The 20,314-nt window shown below is 41.5% G+C and overlaps 1 protein-coding gene and 1 pseudogene across 2 annotated transcripts in view; both read left to right on the top strand.

Moving 5' to 3' along the window:
• Window positions 1-16,634, top strand: part of LOC311124618 (histone-lysine N-methyltransferase 2C-like) — a gene marked incomplete at its 5' end in the record, with an annotated part of 30,439 nt that extends 13,805 nt beyond the window's left edge. The window contains 2 exons of the mRNA XM_084198734.1: window positions 6,643-6,814; window positions 16,282-16,634. Of these exons, the coding sequence (XP_084054860.1) occupies window positions 6,643-6,814; window positions 16,282-16,519 (410 nt within the window). The remainder of the gene's footprint in view (window positions 1-6,642; window positions 6,815-16,281) is intronic.
• On the top strand, window positions 1,697-3,530 carry LOC311124619 (putative protein BRICK1; annotated as a pseudogene). The gene is made up of 2 exons: window positions 1,697-1,764; window positions 3,370-3,530. The product of its transcript is annotated as a putative protein BRICK1 (transcript).
• Window positions 16,635-20,314: the final 3,680 nt, after the last annotated feature.

Here is a 20,314-nt window from a genome sequence, read left to right as displayed (position 1 = left end):
TTCGAATGGCATCATATGGTGTGCATCGTGATTTCAACCTATTATGAGTAGTCATTGCCTACTAATTGCCTACTAATTGATTAAAATCACATGATGCACACCAGATGATGCCATTGGAACAACGTAACTTCCTTTTTGACTACAAAACATAGAAACGCGCCATTTTCACATACTGTACGTTGAGGTTAGGGCTAGGCAATATGGCCTAAAAATCATATCAATTTTTTTTCAAACTTATTGTCGATTCACGATATCTCTTTTTTTTATTTTTTATTATGTTTTCTCTAAATGATTTTTGTACAATTAAAGGTCAAATACACCACATTTCAAACAGTTAGCAATAATCTAATGAATTCAGGGCTTGTGGAATTATACCTAGGCTAAATATAAGCCTAGTTGAACCTGCTTTTTTGCAATAATCACTGTATGAAAATACCCTTTTTGTTACAAATTTACCCAGAACGATGCATAATGCACATTAACTAATAATGACTAACTTCTTGTAGCAGACATTATAGAACATTAAAAAAAATCTCTCAAGCACAAGCCCACATGCTAGTGAGTAGCCAGCTAATCTTTATATTTCAAGTGTAGCCAACTTGGATTTGTTTGCTAAAACAGTTGAATTGTTATATACACACCCTTCTGTCCCTTTCCAACTGTTTGAACAACATGCTAGCCTGTCCACTTTGTTCAAATGTTGAAATCAAGTGGCCTACCTTATTTCTCAGGTTGAGAATGATTTGCCAATTCCTTATATAATTGTGTTTTATGCTTATTGCACATTTATAAAACACAGACTAGACAGCTAGTATAACAGTCTTTGGCTAAAATGCTACTTGCGCTACATGGTACTCCTGTTTTAGTGTTTGTTCTGCGTGCAATTTGAGGAGTGGAGACATTTAAAAGGGTATTGTTAGAAAGTTTAACTTTACAGTAAAATAATGTCTCCATGTGTTTCGGTGTCCATATGACCAATTCTGTTGGACCAAAACTCAAATGCAAATAGCGAGTTGAAACCGCTTACATTTTGGCCACTAGATGGCAGCAGTGTGTGTGCAAAGTTTCAGATTGATTCAGTGAAGCATTGCAATACTGGACTATTTTGTATCAAATCTACCCAAATGTGCCGAATTGGTCAATTAATACATTTTCAAGTACATAACTATAGAGAACATACAAAAATGATATGGTAATACAAAATGTAAGTTTAAACACTCCCAGGAATGTCATACATGATTGATCATTAGCTTATACACTACCTTCCACACATCTAGATGGCCGGGCGGGGTGGGTTTGGAGCCAAAGACGGCAGGGGTTCAAACTGTAGAACCCAGTTCCTACATTTGAATATAAAAATTGATTTTATCAAACAAAACTATGCTACATTTTATCTCTGGGACCCTCAGGATGACAAATCAGAGCAAGATTACTGAATGTAAGTACATTATTTACCTTCAGAGGTGAATGTATCAACCCAGTTGCCGTGATACGTTTTTTATTGTTGTGCACTCCTCAAACAATAGCATGGTATTTTTTCACTGTAATAGCTGCTGTAAATTGGACAGTTTAGTTAGATTAACCTCAAATGCAAATAGCGAATTGAAACCGCTTGTCAGAGAGGAAGAAGTGATCTCTCATCTTTGTTGTGAGTGGCAGTGGGAGGAGCTTGGCGTGTGTATGTAAACTCGTAAAGATGTCCGGCCAGGATGACCCAGTTCAAAGAGAAATCCACCAGGATTGGGCAAATCGCGAGTATATACAGTGGGGGAAAAAAGTATTTAGTCAGCCACCAATTGTGCAAGTTCTCCCACTTAAAAAGATGAGAGAGGCCTGTAATTTTCATCATAGGTACACGTCAACTATGACAGACAAAATGAGGGAAAAAAAATCCAGAAAATCACATTGTAGGATTTTTAATGAATTTATTTGCAAATTATGGTGGAAAATAAGTATTTGGTCAATAACAAAAGTTTCTCAATACTTTGTTATATACCCTTTGTTGGCAATGACACAGGTCAAACGTTTTCTGTAAGTCTTCACAAGGTTTTCACACACTGTTGCTGGTATTTTGGCCCATTCCTCCATGCAGATCTCCTCTAGAGCAGTGATGTTTTGGGGCTGTCGCTGGGCAACACGGACTTTCAACTCCCTCCAAAGATTTTCTATGGGGTTGAGATCTGGAGACTGGCTAGGCCACTCCAGGACCTTGAAATGCTTCTTACGAAGCCACTCCTTCGTTGCCCGGGCGGTGTGTTTGGGATCATTGTCATGCTGAAAGACCCAGCCACGTTTCATCTTCAATGCCCTTGCTGATGGAAGGAGGTTTTCACTCAAAATCTCACGATACATGGCCCCATTCATTCTTTCCTTTACACGGATCAGTCGTCCTGGTCCCTTTGCAGAAAAACAGCCCCAAAGCATGATGTTTCCACCCCCATGCTTCACAGTAGGTATGGTGTTCTTTGGATGCAACTCAGCATTATTTGTCCTCCAAACACGACGAGTTGAGTTTTTACCAAAAAGTTCTATTTTGGTTTCATCTGACCATATGACATTCTCCCAATCCTCTTCTGGATCATCCAAATGCACTCTAGCAAACTTCAGACGGGCCTGGACATGTACTGGATTAAGCAGGGGGACACGTCTGTCACTGCAGGATTTGAGTCCCTGGCGGCGTAGTGTGTTACTGATGGTAGGCTTTGTTACTTTGGTCCCAGCTCTCTGCAGGTCATTCACTAGGTCCCCCCGTGTGGTTCTGGGATTTTTGCTCACCGTTCTTGTGATAATTTTGACCCCACAGGGTGAGATCTTGCGTGGAGCCCCAGATCGAGGGAGATTATCAGTGGTCTTGTATGTCTTCCATTTCCTAATAATTGCTCCCACAGTTGATTTCTTCAAACCAAGCTGCTTACCTATTGCAGATTCAGTCTTCCCAGCCTGGTGCAGGTCTACAATTTTGTTTCTGGTGTCCTTTGACAGCTCTTTGGTCTTGGCCATAGTGGAGTTTGGAGTGTGACTGTTTGAGGTTGTGGACAGGTGTCTTTTATACTGATAACAAGTTCAAATAGGTGCCATTAATACAGGTAACGAGTGGAGGACAGAGGAGCCTCTTAAAGAAGAAGTTACAGGTCTGTGAGAGCCAGAAATCTTGCTTGTTTGTAGGCGACCAAATACTTATTTTCCACCATAATTTGCAAATAAATTCATAAAAAATCCTACAATGTGATTTTCTGGAATTTTTTCTCTCAATTTGTCTGTCATTGTTGACGTGTACCTATGATGAAAATTACAGGCCTCTCTCATCTTTTTAAGTGGGAGAACTTGCACAATTGGTGGCTGACTAAATACTTTTTTTCCCCACTGTAGAAGTGATCACGAGTAGCATCAAGAAGATTGCCGACTTCCTAAATTCATTTGATATGTCCTGTCGGTCCCGGTTAGCCACTCTTAATGAGAAACTAACTGCCTTGGAGAGGAGGGTTGAATACATTGAGGCAAGGGTTACTGAAGGCAAAACCTTGACCTAGCTCCCGTGTAGCTCAGTTGGTAGAGCATGGCGTTTGCAACGCCATAGTTGTGGGTGACCAGTATGGAAAAAAAAAAAAAATGCACTCACTAACTGTAAGTCGCTCTGGATAAGAGCGTCTGCTAAATGACTAAAATGTAAATGTAAATGGTCAGGTGCACAGTTACAGCAAAAGGAGCAGACGAGACCAAAAATAAAACATGAGAACAAGCGGACATAAACGTTACCCCCCAAAAATAACCCCCACTCCTATTTGATTCTTGCAATACAGGCATTTGGAATATCGCGCTAAAATATACATTCTAATTAATTAAGTTAAACGATTTTGAAACTTCCCTTTAATATAGTGCCTCCCTGAACTATCCCTTTTAATATGATGTCCCCTCCTTGAACTGTCCCTTTAATATGATGTCCCCTCCTTGAACTGTCCCTTTAATATGATGTCCCCTCCTTGAACTGTCCCTTTAATATGATGTTTACTTCCTTGAACTGTCCCTTTAATATGATGTCCCCTCCTTGAACTGTCCCTTTAATATGATGTCCCCTCCTTGAACTGTCCCTTTAATATGATGTCCCCTCCTTGAACTGTCCCTTTAATATGATGTCCCCTCATTGAACTGTCCCTTTAATATGATGTCCCCTCCTTGAACTGTCCCTTTAATATGATGTCCCCTCATTGAACTGTCCCTTTAATATGATGTCCCCTCCTTGAACTGTCCCTTTAATATGATGTCCCCTCCTTGAACTGTCCCTTTAATATGATGTCCCCTCCTTGAACTGTCCCTTTAATATTATGTCCCCTCCCTGAACTGTCCCTTTTTAATAGTATGGAGTCGCTACAGATAAGGACTTTCTGTGTCCCAATTTGCCCAGGCAAAGAAATATGGATATTTCTGCGCATGTGCAGGATTTTCTTTTACATAGTGCATTCTGAAAAGGTCTGAATACTTATGTTAATGTTATATTTCAGTTTTCTATTTTTAATAAATTTTCACAATTTTCAAAAATATTGTTTTTTCTTTGTCCTTATTGGGTATTGTGTGTACATTGACGAGGAAAATTATCAATTTAATCCATTTTAGAATAAGGCTGTAACGCAACAAACGGTGTCCTGGTTGTCTTACTGCAATATCTGTTACAACAGACAGACAGAGAAGGTTGTAGCCTTCATAATATACAGTGAGGGAAAAAAGTATTTGATCCCATGCTGATTTTGTACGTTTGCCCACTGACAAAGAAATGATCAGTCTATAATTTTAATGGTAGGTTTATTTGAACAGTGGAAGACAGAATAACAACCAAAAAATCCAGTAAAACGCATGTCAAAAATTTTATAAATTGATTTGCATTTTAATGAGGGAAATAAGTATTTGACCCCCTATCAATCAGAAAGATTTCTGGCTCCCAGGTGTCTTTTATACAGGTAACAAGCTGAGATTAGGAGCACACTCTTAAAGGGAGTGCTCCTAATCTCAGCTTGTTACCTGTATAAAAGACACCTGTCCACAGAAGCAATCAATCAATCAGATTCCACTCTCCACCATGGCCAAGACCAAAGAGCTCTCCAAGGATGTCAGGGACAAGATTGTATACCTACACAAGGCTGGAATGGGCTACAAGACCATCGCCAAGCAGCTTGGTGAGAAGGTGACAACAGTTGATGCGATTATTCGCAAATGAAAGAAACACAAAATAACTGTTCATCTCCCTCGGCCTGGGGCTCAATGCAAGATCTCACCTCGTGGTATTGCAATGATCATGAGAACGGTGAAGAATCAGCCCAGAACTACACGGGAGGATCTTGTCAATGATCTCAAGGCAGCTGGGACCATAGTCACCAAGAAAACAATTGGTAACACACTACGCCGTGAAGGACTGAAATCCTGCAGCGCCTGCAAGGTCCCCCTGCTCAAGAAAGCACATATACAGGCCCGTCTGAAGTTTGCCAATGAACATCTGAATGATTCAGAGGAGAACTGGGTGAAAGTGTTGTGGTCAGATGAGACCAAAATCGAGCTCTTTGGCATCAACTCAACTCGCCGTGTTTGGAGGAGGAGGAATGCTGCCTATGACCCCAAGAACACCTTCCCCACCGTCAAACATGGAGGTGGAAACATTATGCTTTAGGGGTGTTTTTCTGCTAAGGGGACAGGACAACTTCACTGCATCAAAGGGACGATGGACGGGGCCATGTATCGTCAAATCTTGGATGAGAACCTCCTTCCCTCAGCCAGGGCATTGAAAATGGGTTGTGGATGGGTATTCCAGCATGACAATGACCCAAAACACACGGCCAAGGCAACAAAGGAGTGGCTCAAGAAGAAGCACATTAAGGTCCTGGAGTGGCCTAGCCAGTCTCCAGACCTTAATCCCATAGAAAATCTGTGGAGGGAGCTGAAGGTTCGAGTTGCCAAACGTCAGGCTCGAAACCTTAATGACTTGGAGAAGATCTGCAAAGAGGAGTGGGACAAAATCCCTCCTGAGATGTGTGCAAACCTGGTGGCCAACTACAAGAAACGTCTGACCTCTGTGATTGCCAACAAGGGTTTTGCCACCAAGTACTAAGTCATGTTTTGCAGAGGGGTCAAATACTTATTTCCCTAATTAAAAAGCAAATCAATTAATAACATTTTTGACATGCGTTTTTCTGGATTTTTTTGTTGTTATTCTGTCTCTCACTGTTCAAATAAACCTACCATTAAAATGATAGACTGATCATGTCTTTGTTAGTGGGCAAACGTACAAAATCAGCAGGGGATCAAATACTTTTTTCCCTCACTGTATATTTTTGAATGTTCGTTCAAATCGCGGCAGGGTTTTTATTTCAGCTGTTCAGAAATATGAAGCAGAGACCTAGGCTACATCGTCATGGTTCAGAAGGTGTGTAAAGAGCGAAACGTGAGAGGAGGGGAAGTTTGAGCAGCATTTATGTTAGAAAACGAATGTGTTCGTAAAATAACACATGAGCAGAACGTGATCTGGATCCTTAGCTTTAAGAAAGAGGTTTCTGCGCGGGGGGCTTAATATTATGTCCCCTCCCTGAACTGTCCCTTTAATATGATGTCCCTTTCCTGAACTGTCCCTTTTAGTATGATTTTCCTCCTCACCCACAGCTAAAGAGGAGGTGAAGTGCTTGTTGTGTGACAGTGCTGGGGACCTGCAGGACCAGCTTTTCTGCACCACGTGTGGGCAGCACTACCACGGGGTGTGTCTGGACGTGGGTGTTACCCCCCTGAAGAGGGCCGGCTGGCAGTGTCCCGAGTGCAAAGTCTGTCTGACCTGCAGGTAAGGGTCGACTCTGTAGCATAACGTACCAGATGTGAGCTTGTATTTGCCACTGTGCTAGTTAGCTGTGTGCGCTAGTAGCCACTGTGCTAGTTAGCTGTGTGCGCTAGTAGCCACTGTGCTAGTTAGCTGTGTGCGCTAGTAGCCACTGTGCTAGTTAGCTGTGTGCGCTAGTAGCCACTGTGCTAGTTAGCTGTGTGCGCTAGTAGCCATCGTGTGTTGTGGTCAGCCACCCCGAGACGTGTCGCACAACCAAGACCAGGGTAATGGCTAGCAGGCTAGTTTTGGTGGTACAAGGGTTTCATTCTGATCAGAAGCACTATTTTTTTCGTTCCGTTCCGACCAGCAAAATAAAGTTTGAACGCAATAAAAGTACTGGTTTATATCGTTCCTTTCTGTTCAATTTTTTAACCTGTGAAATCAACAGGTTTTAGTTTTTTTCACATTTAGCCCATTAACCTTTTAAGGATTGGACCCTTTTTCTCAATTTTCGCCTAAAATGACATACCCAAATCTAACTGCCTGTAGCTCAGGACCTGAAGCAAGGATATGCATATTCTTGATACCATTTGAAAGGAAACACTGAAGTTTATGGAAATGTGAAATTAATGTAGGAGAATATAACACATTACATCTGGTAAAAGAAAATACAAACAAAAAAACATGCATTTCTTATTTTATTTTTTGTCCCATCTTTGGAATGTAAGAGAAAGGTCACAATATAATATTGCAGTTTAGGTGCAATTAAGATTTTGGCCACTAGATGGCAGCAGTGTGTGCAACGTTTCAGATTGATCCAGTGAAGCATTGCAATACTGGACCATTTTGTATCAAGTCTACCCAAATGTGCCGAATTGGTCAATTAATACATTTTCAAGTACATAATTATAGAGAACATACAAAAATGATATGGTAATACAAAATGTAAGTTGAAACACTCCCAGGAATGTCATACATGATGGATCATTAGCTTATACACTAACTTTCACACATCTAGATGGCTGCGCGGGGTGGGTGTGGAGCCAGAGAAAGCAGGGGTTCAAACTGTCAAACCCAGTTCCTACATTTGAATATAAAAATGGTTTTTATCAAACAAAACTATGCTACATTTTATCTCTGGGACTCTTAGGATGACAAATCAGAGCAAGATTACTGAATGTAAGTACGTTATTTACCTTCAGAGGTGAATGTATCAAACCAGTTGCCGTGATACGTTTTTTGTTGTTGTGCACTCTCCTCAAACAATAGCATGGTATTTTTTCACTGTAATAACTACTGTAAATTGGACAGTGCATTTAGATTAACAAGAATTTAAACTTTCTGCCCATATAAGACATGTCTATGTCCTGGAAAGTGTGCTGTTACTTACAACAGTCATGCTAATCACATTAGCGCACGTTAGATCAACCGTCCTGTATACGGGACACCGATCCTGTAGAGGTTAAATTACTTCAGCAATCAGTGCAGACAGAGCAGCTTGCTATAGAGCGAGCAAGCTAGTTGTTTACATGCGTAATGGACAGACGAGTGTATGGTGCGAGATGCGCCTGACATTTTTGCAGGTGGAGAGAGTGTGGAGGAGGACGCTTGGCTTGAAACGCTGGGCATGTTGCTATAACATGCATTATCTGCATTAGGCCCACAGAATTATACCTAGGAGTAGCGGCTTCTATGGAGGAACTTTGAATGTCCTTTTAACTAGGCTTGAGCGGTATCCAGATTGTTATACTTCATACCGGGCTTGTGCCATACTGGGATATTCGGTAATACCAGCACTGAACACAAGGGGTTGTTTTCAAACCCCACGGAGGCTCTATAATCCGAAGGTTAGCAATGCTAACAAGTACATGTAAAATACCATAGAGAATGCTAATGAGCGCATTGCAAACATTTTATAGTCTCTGACCTGAACTATACAAGTAACTCAAAAATTCTACTCACAGTTTGCTGCACGCACAAAACAAATATTAGACAGCAAGGCTTTGATCCAGGAAGGGATTCTCTGCTGTTACCAAGCGAGGATTGATTTTGGAAGAAGCTAACCACTTAGCTAGATAGCTAACTAGCTACTAAATTAGCAAACCAAATGCACAACTGCAAAGCATTAGCACATTTCAGACAGTTAACTCTATAGTTATAAGATATCTAGCTGGCAAACATTTTTATTTGTGATTTCCATAGTGTAACTAGATCACCTGGCGCGTGCTGCACAAAAGTGAGTGCCTCACAAGACTCCAGTCTCTTGTCGTTGTATGCTTGTAAACAAACACTATGTGACTGGGGACTACCGGTAAGCTTCATAATGAAAATTGTGACCGGTGAAATGAAAAACGCGATCTTCTTTATCTCCTAACGTATTGCACAAGTTGACTGCAGGTATTTACTTATAAAGTCTTACTTATAAAGTCTTACCCCCCCCCCCATCTTCTGAATCACGCTTGTAACGTCAGTACAGTAGCCTATGCTTCGGAGGGAGAAGGGGCAGGTAGCCTAAACACGCACACACACTGGCAAAGATTTACAGTTTGCAGACAGCTGAACAAGTTTCTGAGTGACAGAGTGAAGGCTTTGCATAGGTGCAAGTGTTGTGTTTTTTTGTGAGACTAGAAATACACTACATTACCAAAAGTATGTGGACACCTGCTCGTCGAACATCTCCTTCCAAAATCATGGGCATTAATATGGAGTTGGTCCCCCCCCTTTGCTGCTGTAACAGCCTGCACTCTTCTGGGAAGGCTTTCCGCTAGATGTTGGAACATTGCTGCGGGGACTTGCTTACATTCAGCTATGAGCATTAGTGAGGTCGGGCACTGATGTTGGGCGATTAGGCCTGGCTCGCAGTCAGCGTTTCAATTAATCCCAAAGGTGTTCGGTGGGGTTGAGGTCAGGTCTCTGTGCAGGACAGTCAAGTTATTCCACACTAATCTTGACAAACCATTTCTGTATGGACCCCGCTTTGTGCACGGGGGCATTGTCATGCTGAAACAGGAAAGGGCCTTCCCCAAACTGTTGCCACAAAGTTGGAAGCACAGAATCGTCTAGAATGTCATTGTATGCTGTAGTGTTAACATTTCCCTTCACTGGGACTAAGGGGCCTAGCCCGAACCATGAGAAACAGCCCCAGACCATTATTCCTCCACCAAACTTTACAGTTGGCACTATGTATTGGGGCAGGCAATGTTCTCCTGGTGTCCGCCAAACCCACATTCGTCCATCGTACTGCCAGATGGTGAAGCGTGATTCATCATTCCGGAGAACCCGTTTCCAGTGTCCAATTGCGGCGAGCTTTACACCACTCCAGCCGACGCTTGGCATTGCGCATGGTGATCTTAGGCTTGTGTGCGGCTGCTCGGCCATGGAAACCCATTTCATGACGTTCCCGACGAACAGTTATTGTGCTGATGTTGCTTCCAGAGGCAGTTTGAAACTCGGTAGTGAGTGTTGCAACCGAGGACAGACGATTTTTACAAGCTACGCAATTCAGCACTCGGCGGTCCCGTTCTGTGATCTTGTGTGGCCTCCCACTTCATGTGGCCTCCCACTTGCTCCTAGACGTTTCCACTTCACAATAACAGCACTTAACAGTTGACCGGGTCAACTCTAGCAGGGCCGAAATTTGACAAACGTACTTGTTGTAAAGGTGGCATCCTATGACAGTGCCACGTTGAAAGTCACTGAGCTTTTCAGTTAGGCCGTTCTACTGCCAATGTTTGTCTATGGATATTGCATGGTTGTGTGCTCAATTTTTATACACCTGTCAGCAACGGGTGTGTCTGAAATAGCCAAATCCACTAATTTGAAGGGGTGTCCACATACCTTTGTGTGTGTGTGTGTGTGTGTGTGTAAATGCCAAATGGACCCCATTCCTAATTCTGTCACTCCCCTGAGCCAGGCGCCCACTTACCATTCATTCTCAACCCAAGTAGAAAAACTCCATTAACTTTTGTGATTCCTTAAAGGGATACCTTTGAATGAATAAATAGAAAAATTAATGTCTGGTCATGCACCTGGCTGCGTATAGGCAACTGTTTATTTTCGTGTTTCAAGGAAACGGAGAGAAAAAAAAATTATTTTGCCTTTGGGGAGTGAGTTTCGATCGTGTTGAAGTTTTCTAAAGGGTTTCTCTATTAGGAAGATAAAAGGGGAAGGAGAAAGTCTTATTTTTTTGCCTGTGAAATTAATAACAAGGCTATTTTGTGGGAGCATGGGAGCATTAGAAGAAAAAATAGAGAGCTGGGGAGATTTGTGTGCTTTATTTGATCAGCCCCAAGTTCCCTTGGGCGGCAGGTAGCCTAGTTGTTAAGAGCGTTGGGCCAGTAACCAATAGCCAACTAGCTAAAACATCTGTCAATGTGCCTTTGAGCAAGGCACTTAACCCTAATTGCTCCTGTAAATCACATACAACCACAAAGACCATGGAGGTTTCAATACCTCGCAAAGAAGGGCACAATTGACTTATTCCACATTTTGCTGTGTCACAGCCTGAATTCAAAATTGATTCAATTTTTTTCTCTCACCCATCTACAAGCTATACCACATAATGACAAAGAGAAAACATGTTTGTAGAAATGTTTGCAAATTTATTGAAAATTAAATACAGAAAAATCAAATTTACTTAAGTAATTCACACCCGAGTCAATACTTTGTAGAAGCACCTTTTGGCAGCAATTATAGCTGTGAGTCTTTCTGGGTAAGTCTCTAAGAGCTTTGCACACCTGGATTGTACAATATTCTTTAAAAAATTATTCTAACTGTAAAGTTTATTGTTGATCATTGCTAGACAAACATTTTCAAGCCATTTTAGTCTAAACTATAACTAGGCCACTCAGGAACATTCAACGTCGTCTTGGTAAGCAACTCTATTGTAGATTTGGCTTTGTGTTTTAGGTTATTATCCTGCTGAAAGGTGATTTTGTCTCCCAGTGACTGTTGGAAAGCAGACTGAACCAGGTTTTCCTCTAGGATTTTGCCTGTGCTTATAGCTGTATTCCGTTAATTTTTATCCTAAAAAACTCCCTAGTCCTTGCCGATGACCAGCATAACCATAACATGATGCAGCCACCACCATGCTTGAAAATATGAAGTGGTATTCAGTGATGTGTTTTTGGATTTACCCCAAACTTTGTATTCAGGACTAAAAGTTAATTTCTTTGCAACAAAGCACTTTAGTAATTCTGTAAAACATGTGGCAATCAGGATGCATGTTTTGGAATATTTGTATTCTGTACAGGCTTCCTTCTTTTGACTGTCATTTAGGTTAGTATTGTGGAGTAACTACAATGTTGTTGATCTATCCTCAGTTTTCTCATATCCCAACCAATAAACTCTGTAACTGTTTTAAAATCACCATTGGCCTCTTGGTGAAATCCCTGAGCAGTTTCCTTCCTCTCGGCATCTGAGTAAGAAAGGACGCCTGCATCTTTGTAGTGACTGGGTGTATTAATACACCATCCAAAGCCTAATTAATAACTTCACCATGCTCAAAGGGATATTCAGCGTCTGCTTTTTCTATCTATCAATTGTGCCCTTCTTTGCGAGGTATTGAAACCTCCATGGTCTTTGTGGTTGTATGTGTTGGGTACAAAGATGAGTAGTCATTAAAAATCATGTTAACCACTATTAGTGAACACAGAATGAGTCCATGCAACATTTTATGCGATTTGTTAAGCACATGTTTACTTCTGGGGGTTTAATACTTATTGACTCAAGACATTTCAGCATTTAATTTTGTATTAATTCATAACATTTTCTACAAACAGAATTCCACTTTGACATTATGGGGTATTGTGTGTGTAGATCAGTGACACAATCTAAATTGTAATAAATGTTCTATTCAGACTATAACACAACCATGTGGAAATATAGGGGTATGAACACATTCCTAAGCCACCGTAAATGTATTCACACCCCTTGACATATTCCACGTTGTTGTGTTACAGCCTGAATTTAAAATGGATTACATTTAGATTTTGTCACTGGCGAACACACAATACCCCATAATGTCAAAGTGGAATAGTCTTTTATAAATGTTTACAAATTAGTTAAAAATAAAAAGCTGATGTCTTTAGTCAAGTATTCAACCCCTTTGTTATGTCAGGCGTAAATAAGTCACATAATAAGTTGCATGGACTCTCCACCTCATCTCTGTACCCCACACATACAATTACAGTTAGGTCCTCAGTCGAGCAGTGAATTTAAAACACTTACAGAGTTTTTAATGGCTGTGATAGGAGAAAACTGAGGATGGATCAACAACATTGTAGTTACTCCACAATACAAACCTAAATGACAGTCAAAAGAAGGAAGCCTGTACAAAATAACAATATTTCAAAACATGCATCCTGATTGCAACAAGGAACTTTAGTAATACTTAGTCCTGAATACATTTTACATTTTTGTCATTTAGCAGACGCTCTTATCCAGAGCGACTTACAGTTAGTGAGTGCATACATTATTTATTTAATTTTTCATACTGGCCCCCCGTGGGAATCGAACCCACAACCCTGGCGTTGCAAACGCCATGCTCTACCAACTGATCTACATCCCTGCCGGCCATTCCCTCCATCTATCCTGGACGACGCTGGGCCAATTGTGCGCCGCCCCATGGGTCTCCCGGTCGCGGCCGGCTACGACAGAGCCTGGATTCGAACCAGGATCTCTAGTGGCACAGCTAGCACTGCGATGCAGTGCCTTAGACCACTGCGCCACTCGGGAGGTAAAATGTGGAATAAGTCAATGGGTATGAATACTTTCTGGCACTGTATATAGTAAAGATTAGATGAAAGATTAGGTGATGACTATATCTGCAGAGACATGATGATTCAAAGTTCCCAAGAGTTGCGAGGCAAGCAAATGAAGTAATCGTAAATGAAGAGAGCGTGACCTAACGTTGTCTCCGTTGAAGCTGGGCTTTTAACGATTTTTATAGAGTTTGTTCAACTCTGCATGGTCAAAATGAAAATGGTCATTTCATGGAAATGAGTTCCCCAACGAAGACCATGTTTTGGGTAGGGTTCTTATTACAACGCTAGCCTCTGGTGTGCTTGTTGATTTAACATGGAATCCCGCGTGGGACATGCAGTTCATCTTCCTAGCATTTGCATGTCATAGCCTTTCAAACATGGCAGAATTTAACGGAAGCTCTTAATGTTAAAAGAGATTAAATCTGAGATTGTGGGAACTGAAAGCCTGTGCGTAGGGACAAGAGGCCTACTGTAAAGCCTGTGCTAGGGACAAGAGGCCTACTGTAAAGCCTGTGCGTAGGGACAAGAGGCCTACTGTAAAGCCTGTGCGTAGGGACAAGAGGCCTACTGTAAAGCCTGTGCGTAGGGACAAGAGGCCTACTGTAAAGCCTGTGCGTAGGGACAAGAGGCCTACTGTAAAGCCTGTGCGTAGGGACAAGAGGCCTACTGTAAAGCCTGTGCGTAGGGACAAGAGGCCTACTGTAAAGCCTGTGCGTAGGGACAAGAGGCCTACTGTAAAGCCTGTGCGTAGGGACAAGAGGCCTACTGTAAAGCCTGTGCGTAGGGACAAGAGGCCTACTGTAAAGCCTGTGCGTAGGGACAAGAGGCCTACTGTAAAGCCTGTGCATAGGGACAAGAGGTCTACTGTAAAGCCTGATGCCCCTGCCATCCTCTCACAATGCACGCACACATACACCCCACCTCATTTGGATCCCTGCACCATGGTGCTGAGCTGAACCTCCAAGGAACAAGGAAGGAAGAGAGAGGAGGAAAAGCACAGTGAAAATATATAGTGCAGTTTTAACAGATGGAGAGCTGGGGAATTGGCGGGGGTGAGGAGAGGGGGCCGAGGGGGTTGGTTAGGGACCACCAGCACTCAGAGTGATCTAGGGACGTGCATGTACGCGTGCGTGCAGGATGTAATGACTCCACTGCACAGCTGTAAATATCAGATGACATTTTCATTCAGGTTGGATTTGCGTCAGCTGAAATACAGGCTGCTGGGATTTGATAGATCTCAGGGCTCTAGCCTCATCCCTAATATCATAACCCTCCACCGCACACACACATGCGTACACCATAAATCTTACACTCTGGTCTCTTGATTTATTCTTCAAACATTGTTAATCCATCCAAAATCCGCCATGGAGGGACTGTTCTCGATTGTGGGGGGTGCCGTTTGATTTGCTGAGCAAATTTAGAATCTTGAAGCTTAGCGAATTAGATTCTGTTGAAGGAAATCGTATTTTCTCGTTCCTGTAAACACTGTTTACCAGGTAATGAAAAAAAGGTAATGTGGTGTGAGATCACTTGTGTGTAATAAAATGTATCGTATTAAATATAACCCACTAAGGTTTCTGACACTCCTCCCGTTTGACAAACTAAATTTGAACTCCCAACTGTCTGGCTGGGTTTCTTTTCTTCCTCGTACTTCATTGATAAATTAATGTAGTCGGTTGTCCGAGTCCCAAACTCTAAATGAGTCCCTGATAAAGAGCCTATAGTCACTGAGACCATGGAGGACACAGTCAACAGTTGACAGTTGTTAGGTTGTCTGTCGTCGCGGTCGGGAAACACAAACCCTTGTGCTATCCATACTACAACCCTGCCAATTTGTCTGATTTGTATGTGTGTTGTTGCCTATTGTGTTGTTGCCTATTGTGTTGTTGCCTATTGTGTTGTTGCCTATTTTGATGTTGCCTATTGTGTTGTTGCCTATTGTGTTGTTGCCTATTGTGTTGTTGCCTATTGTGTTGTTGCCTACTGTGTTGTTGCCTATTGTGATGTTGCCTATTGTGATGTTGCCTATTGTGATGTTGCCTATTGTGATGTTGCCTATTGTGTTGTTGACTATTGTGTTGTTGCCTATTGTGATGTTGCCTATTATTGCATGTGGGTGTGTCATTCTTCTCTTTTGTGTGTGTCTCATAAGTGTTCCTCTTTCCATGAAATAGACTGACCAGGTGAATCCAGTTGAAAGCTATGATCCCTTATTGACCTCATTTGTTAAATCCACTCCAATCAGTGTAGATGAAGGGGAGGAGACAGGTTAAAGACACATTTTTAAGCCTTGAGAAAATTGAGACATGGATTGTGTATGTGTGCCATTCAGAGGGTGAATGGGCAGGACAAAATATTTAAGTGCCTTTTGAACAGGGCATGGTAGTAGGTGCCAGGCGCACTGGTTTGAGTGTGTCAAGAACTGCAACGCTGCTGGGTTTTTCATGCTCAACAGTTTCCTGTGTGTATCGAGAATGGTCCTCCACCCAAAGGACATCCAGCCAACTTGACACAGCTCTGGGAAGTATTGGAGTCAACATGCGCCAGCGTCCCTGTGGACCGCTTTCGACACCTTGTAGAGTCCATGCCCCGACGAATTGAGGCTGTTCTGAGGGCAAAAGGAGTGCAACACAATATTAGGAAGATGTTCCTAATGTTTTGTACGCTGAGTGTATATTATTAGGTGTGTGTGTCATCTTTCTCTCTCCTGTGTGTGTGTTTCAGGAACCCGGGGGAGGACAGCAAGATGCTGGTGTGTGACATGTGTGATAAAGGCTATCACACTTTCTGTCTCCAGCCTGCCATGGAATCCATCCCCACCAATGGCTGGCGGTGCAAGGTAAGAAACAATCCAAATGCGTTTCACAACACGGGAATACCATCGGGAATACCATCGGGCCGAGACAGGAGAGTATTAGGGATGTGCGTTTTTCCCTTTCAAGATTATTCAATACGTATCTAGTATCTAGGTCATCCCGGAAACCCTACACCCACTCCAATTCACATACCGCCCCAACAGATCCACAGATTACGTAATCTCAATCGCACTCCACTCTGCCCTTTCCCACCTGTACAAAAGGAATGCTGTTCATTGACTACAGCTCAGCGTTCAACACCATAGTACAAAGCTAATCACTAAGCTAACACCTCTCTCTGCAACTGGATCCTGGACTTCCTGATGGGCCGCCCCCAGGTGGTAAGGGTAGGCAACAACACATCTGCCACGCTGATCCTCAACACGGGGGCCCCTCAGGGGTGCGTGCTCAGTCCCCTCCTGTACTCCCTGTTCACCCACGACTGCGTGGCCAAGCACGACTCCAACATCATCATTAAGTTTGCTGACGACTGAGCAGTGGTAGAACTGATCACCGACAAAAATTAGACAGCCTATAGGGAGGAGGTCAGAGACCTGGCTGTGTGGTGCCAGGATATCAACCTCTCCCTCAACGTGAGCAAGACAAAGGAGCTGATCGTGGACTACATGAAAAGGAGGGCTGAACACGTCCCCATTCTCATCGACGGTGCTGTAGTGGAGCGGGTCGAGATTTTCACACTCCTTGGTTTCCACAGCACCAACAACCTATCATGGTCCAAACACACCAAGACAGTCGTGAAGAAGGCACGACAACACCTTTTCTCCTCAAAAAGTTCTACAGCTGCACCATCGAGAGCATCCTGACCAGTTGCATCACCGCCTGGTATGGCAACTGCTCGGCATCCGACCGTAAGGCGCTACAGAGGGTAGTGCGTACGGCCCAGTACATCACTGGGGCTAAGCTTCCTGCCATCCAGGACCTATATACAAGGCGGTGTCAGAGAAAAATCTTCAGACTCCAGTCACCCAAATCATAGACTGTTCTCTCTGCTACCGCACGACAAGTCGTACCGGAGCACGAAGTCTAGATCCAAAAGGCTCCTTAACAGCTTCTACCCCCAAGCTATAAGACTGCTGAACAATTAATAAAATGGCCACCCGGACTATTTACATTGACCCACGTTTTTGCACTGCTGGTACTCGCTGTTTATCATCTATGCATAGTCACTTTACCCCTGCCTACATGTACAAATTACTTCGGCTAACCTGTATCCCCGCACATTGACTCAGTACCGGTACCCCCTGTGTGTAGCCTTGTTATTGTTATTTTATTGTGTTACTCTTTATTTTATTTTTTACTTCAGTTTATTTAGTAAATATTTTCTTAACTCTATTTCTTGAACTGCATTGTTGGTTAAGGGCTTGTAAGTAACCATTTCACGGTAAGGTCTACACCTGTTGTATTTGGCGCATGTGACAAATACAATTTGATTTGTTATTAATGAAGCAAACTATAAATATAACGATTGTGTTGATCCAGAGTCAAATTTCCTGAAATTTACCAGAAATAAGTCTATCACTTGTGATTACTATAATGTAAAGCAATTTAACAACCGGTGTAGCAGTTTATCTAATTTGAATACAAGTTTATTTCCTACCTTTCATTTGAACGTTCGCAGCCTTCCTAAAAAACATCACCACCTTGTTCATTATGTGTCTTCTCTCAATCATGAATGTTCCATCGTTGCCCTTTCAGACACATGGTTGACTGAAGAGACAGCCATGCTTTATGACGTCTCCTTATAATGCTGTTCACCACTGTAGAACATCAAGAGTGGGAGGAGGAGTGTCCATTTTTGTTCATAAACGTTTTCAATTCTTTGTAAGAGAGGACATCTGATAACATTGATGTTGAATCTCTTTTCACGGAAATTCCCTCCTGTTAATTTTTTGGTGGTAAAAAAGTGATAATTGGATGCATCTATCAGCCACCTGATTCTGGTAGTTTCATTGATATCCTTTCATCAACCTTTGATTTGATTAATAATGACGATACAATTTGTTTTCTATTGGTTGATTACAACCACTCACTGACATCTGACTTTTTGAATACTTTATACTCCAGCTATCTGTATCCCGTCAGCTATAATTATTTGAATAATGTGGCTAATACAGGTATACTTTATACTGACATTTCTGACCACTTTCCAATTTTCTACTTCTCTTTGGCAGCTGTAAAATGAACAGATGGGAATGATTAGTAGCATTAAATGTAGAATATTTAACAAAAGTAATTTTCAGCGCTTTAAGATGTTGATTGATGATATTTAATGGGAAAATGTTTATAATCAGGCCGATGTGGAGTCTGCTTACCAAACTTTTCTCACATCTTTCAATTCTGTGTTTCACGTCTGCTTTCCCTTAGTTAAACCACATAAGAGAGCAGCAGAAGGGTTCTGGAAGCCTTGGTTTACAACCAGTCTCAAAGAATCCTCAGTAAAAAAAAAAGTTTGTCACAAATCCCTCTCCCCTGAATTCTGCAAATAACAAAAAGTATAAGAACAAATTTACTCACCTACTTCGGATATCTCCAAAAATATATTTTACTAACAAATTCCAAGAATACTTAATATAAAGTCAACTTGGAAAATCATCAATCAACTGTTGAATAAGAAAAAGGCATCTACAACTATCCCATCTCAATGTATTGTTAGAAATACGACCTATAGTGATCCTGATGTTATTTAATGTGAATTTAATAACTTTTTTGTGAATGTGTGTTCCTCTCTGTCAAAGAAAACTGATGGAAATCCCTTGGATTACATTAAGGGACATTTCCCTTCTCTGCTTCAGTTTGATCCTCCTGATGTAATGGAGGTGATGGAGGTAATTGGTAACTTTAAGATATCAGCAGCAGGTCATGATGAGATTGGTGCCTCTTTGGTGAAATTAGTGTCTTCCTCGATTACTGAGCCTCTAACGTATATCTTTACCAAATCTATGCAAACTGGGAAGATTTGAAAATTGCCAAAGTTAACCACCTCTATATATCTGAGGATCCAAGATCTTTTACAAATTATCGCCCAATATCTGTACTACCATGTTTTTCTAAAATCCTAGAAAATTAGTGAATAAGAGAATGTTGAAACATTTAAATCAACACTGTATTCTATATGAGCACAAATATGGTTTTCGTAAAAACTACTCCACGATACGGCTCTTTTGCAACTTGTGGATGAACTCTTTACAGCCCTTAACAGCAATGATTACGCTCCTGGCATCTTTTTTGATTTATCCAAAGCGTTTGACACGGTTGATCATGAAATATTACTTTCTAAATTGCATTAAGGTTTTCATGATTATACGTATAATTGGTTATATAGTTATGTTTATGATAGATAACAATTTGTTTATGCAAACTGCTGTGCATCTACCAGGGCCAAGATATCCTGTGGCGTTATAATTGGACCTTTTCTTATAACTAATCTATATCAATGACCTTGCTGCTGTGTCTTCTACCGTACTTCCCATTCTCTTTGCTGATGATACCAATTAGATTTTATCACATACGAATTTTGATTCACTAATTATTAAGCCAACTCCGTCATGGTCAAATTTTCTGACTGGTTCCAGATAAACAAATTATCTTTAAATGTTAAACAAAATCCAACTTTATTGTATTAAATAGTAAGAATAAAATATGTGTGTGTGTGTGTGTACAGTTGAAGTCGGAAGTTTACATACACCTTAGCCAAATATATTTCAACTCAGTTTTTCACAATTCCTGACATTTAATCCTAGTAAAAATTCCCTGTCTTAGGTCAGTTAGGATCACCACTTTATTTTAAGAATGTGAAATGTCAGAATAATAGTAGAGAGAGATTTATTTAAGCTTTTATTTATTTCATCACATTCCAAGTGGGTCAGAAGTTTACATACACT

Source organism: Coregonus lavaretus (genome assembly GCF_964263955.1).
Source record: "Coregonus lavaretus genome assembly, contig: HAP1_SCAFFOLD_5393, whole genome shotgun sequence".
Lineage (NCBI taxonomy): Eukaryota > Metazoa > Chordata > Actinopteri > Salmoniformes > Salmonidae > Coregonus > Coregonus lavaretus.
Note: the sequence above shows the minus strand (reverse complement) of the source record. Positions and strands in the feature narration are given on the sequence as shown.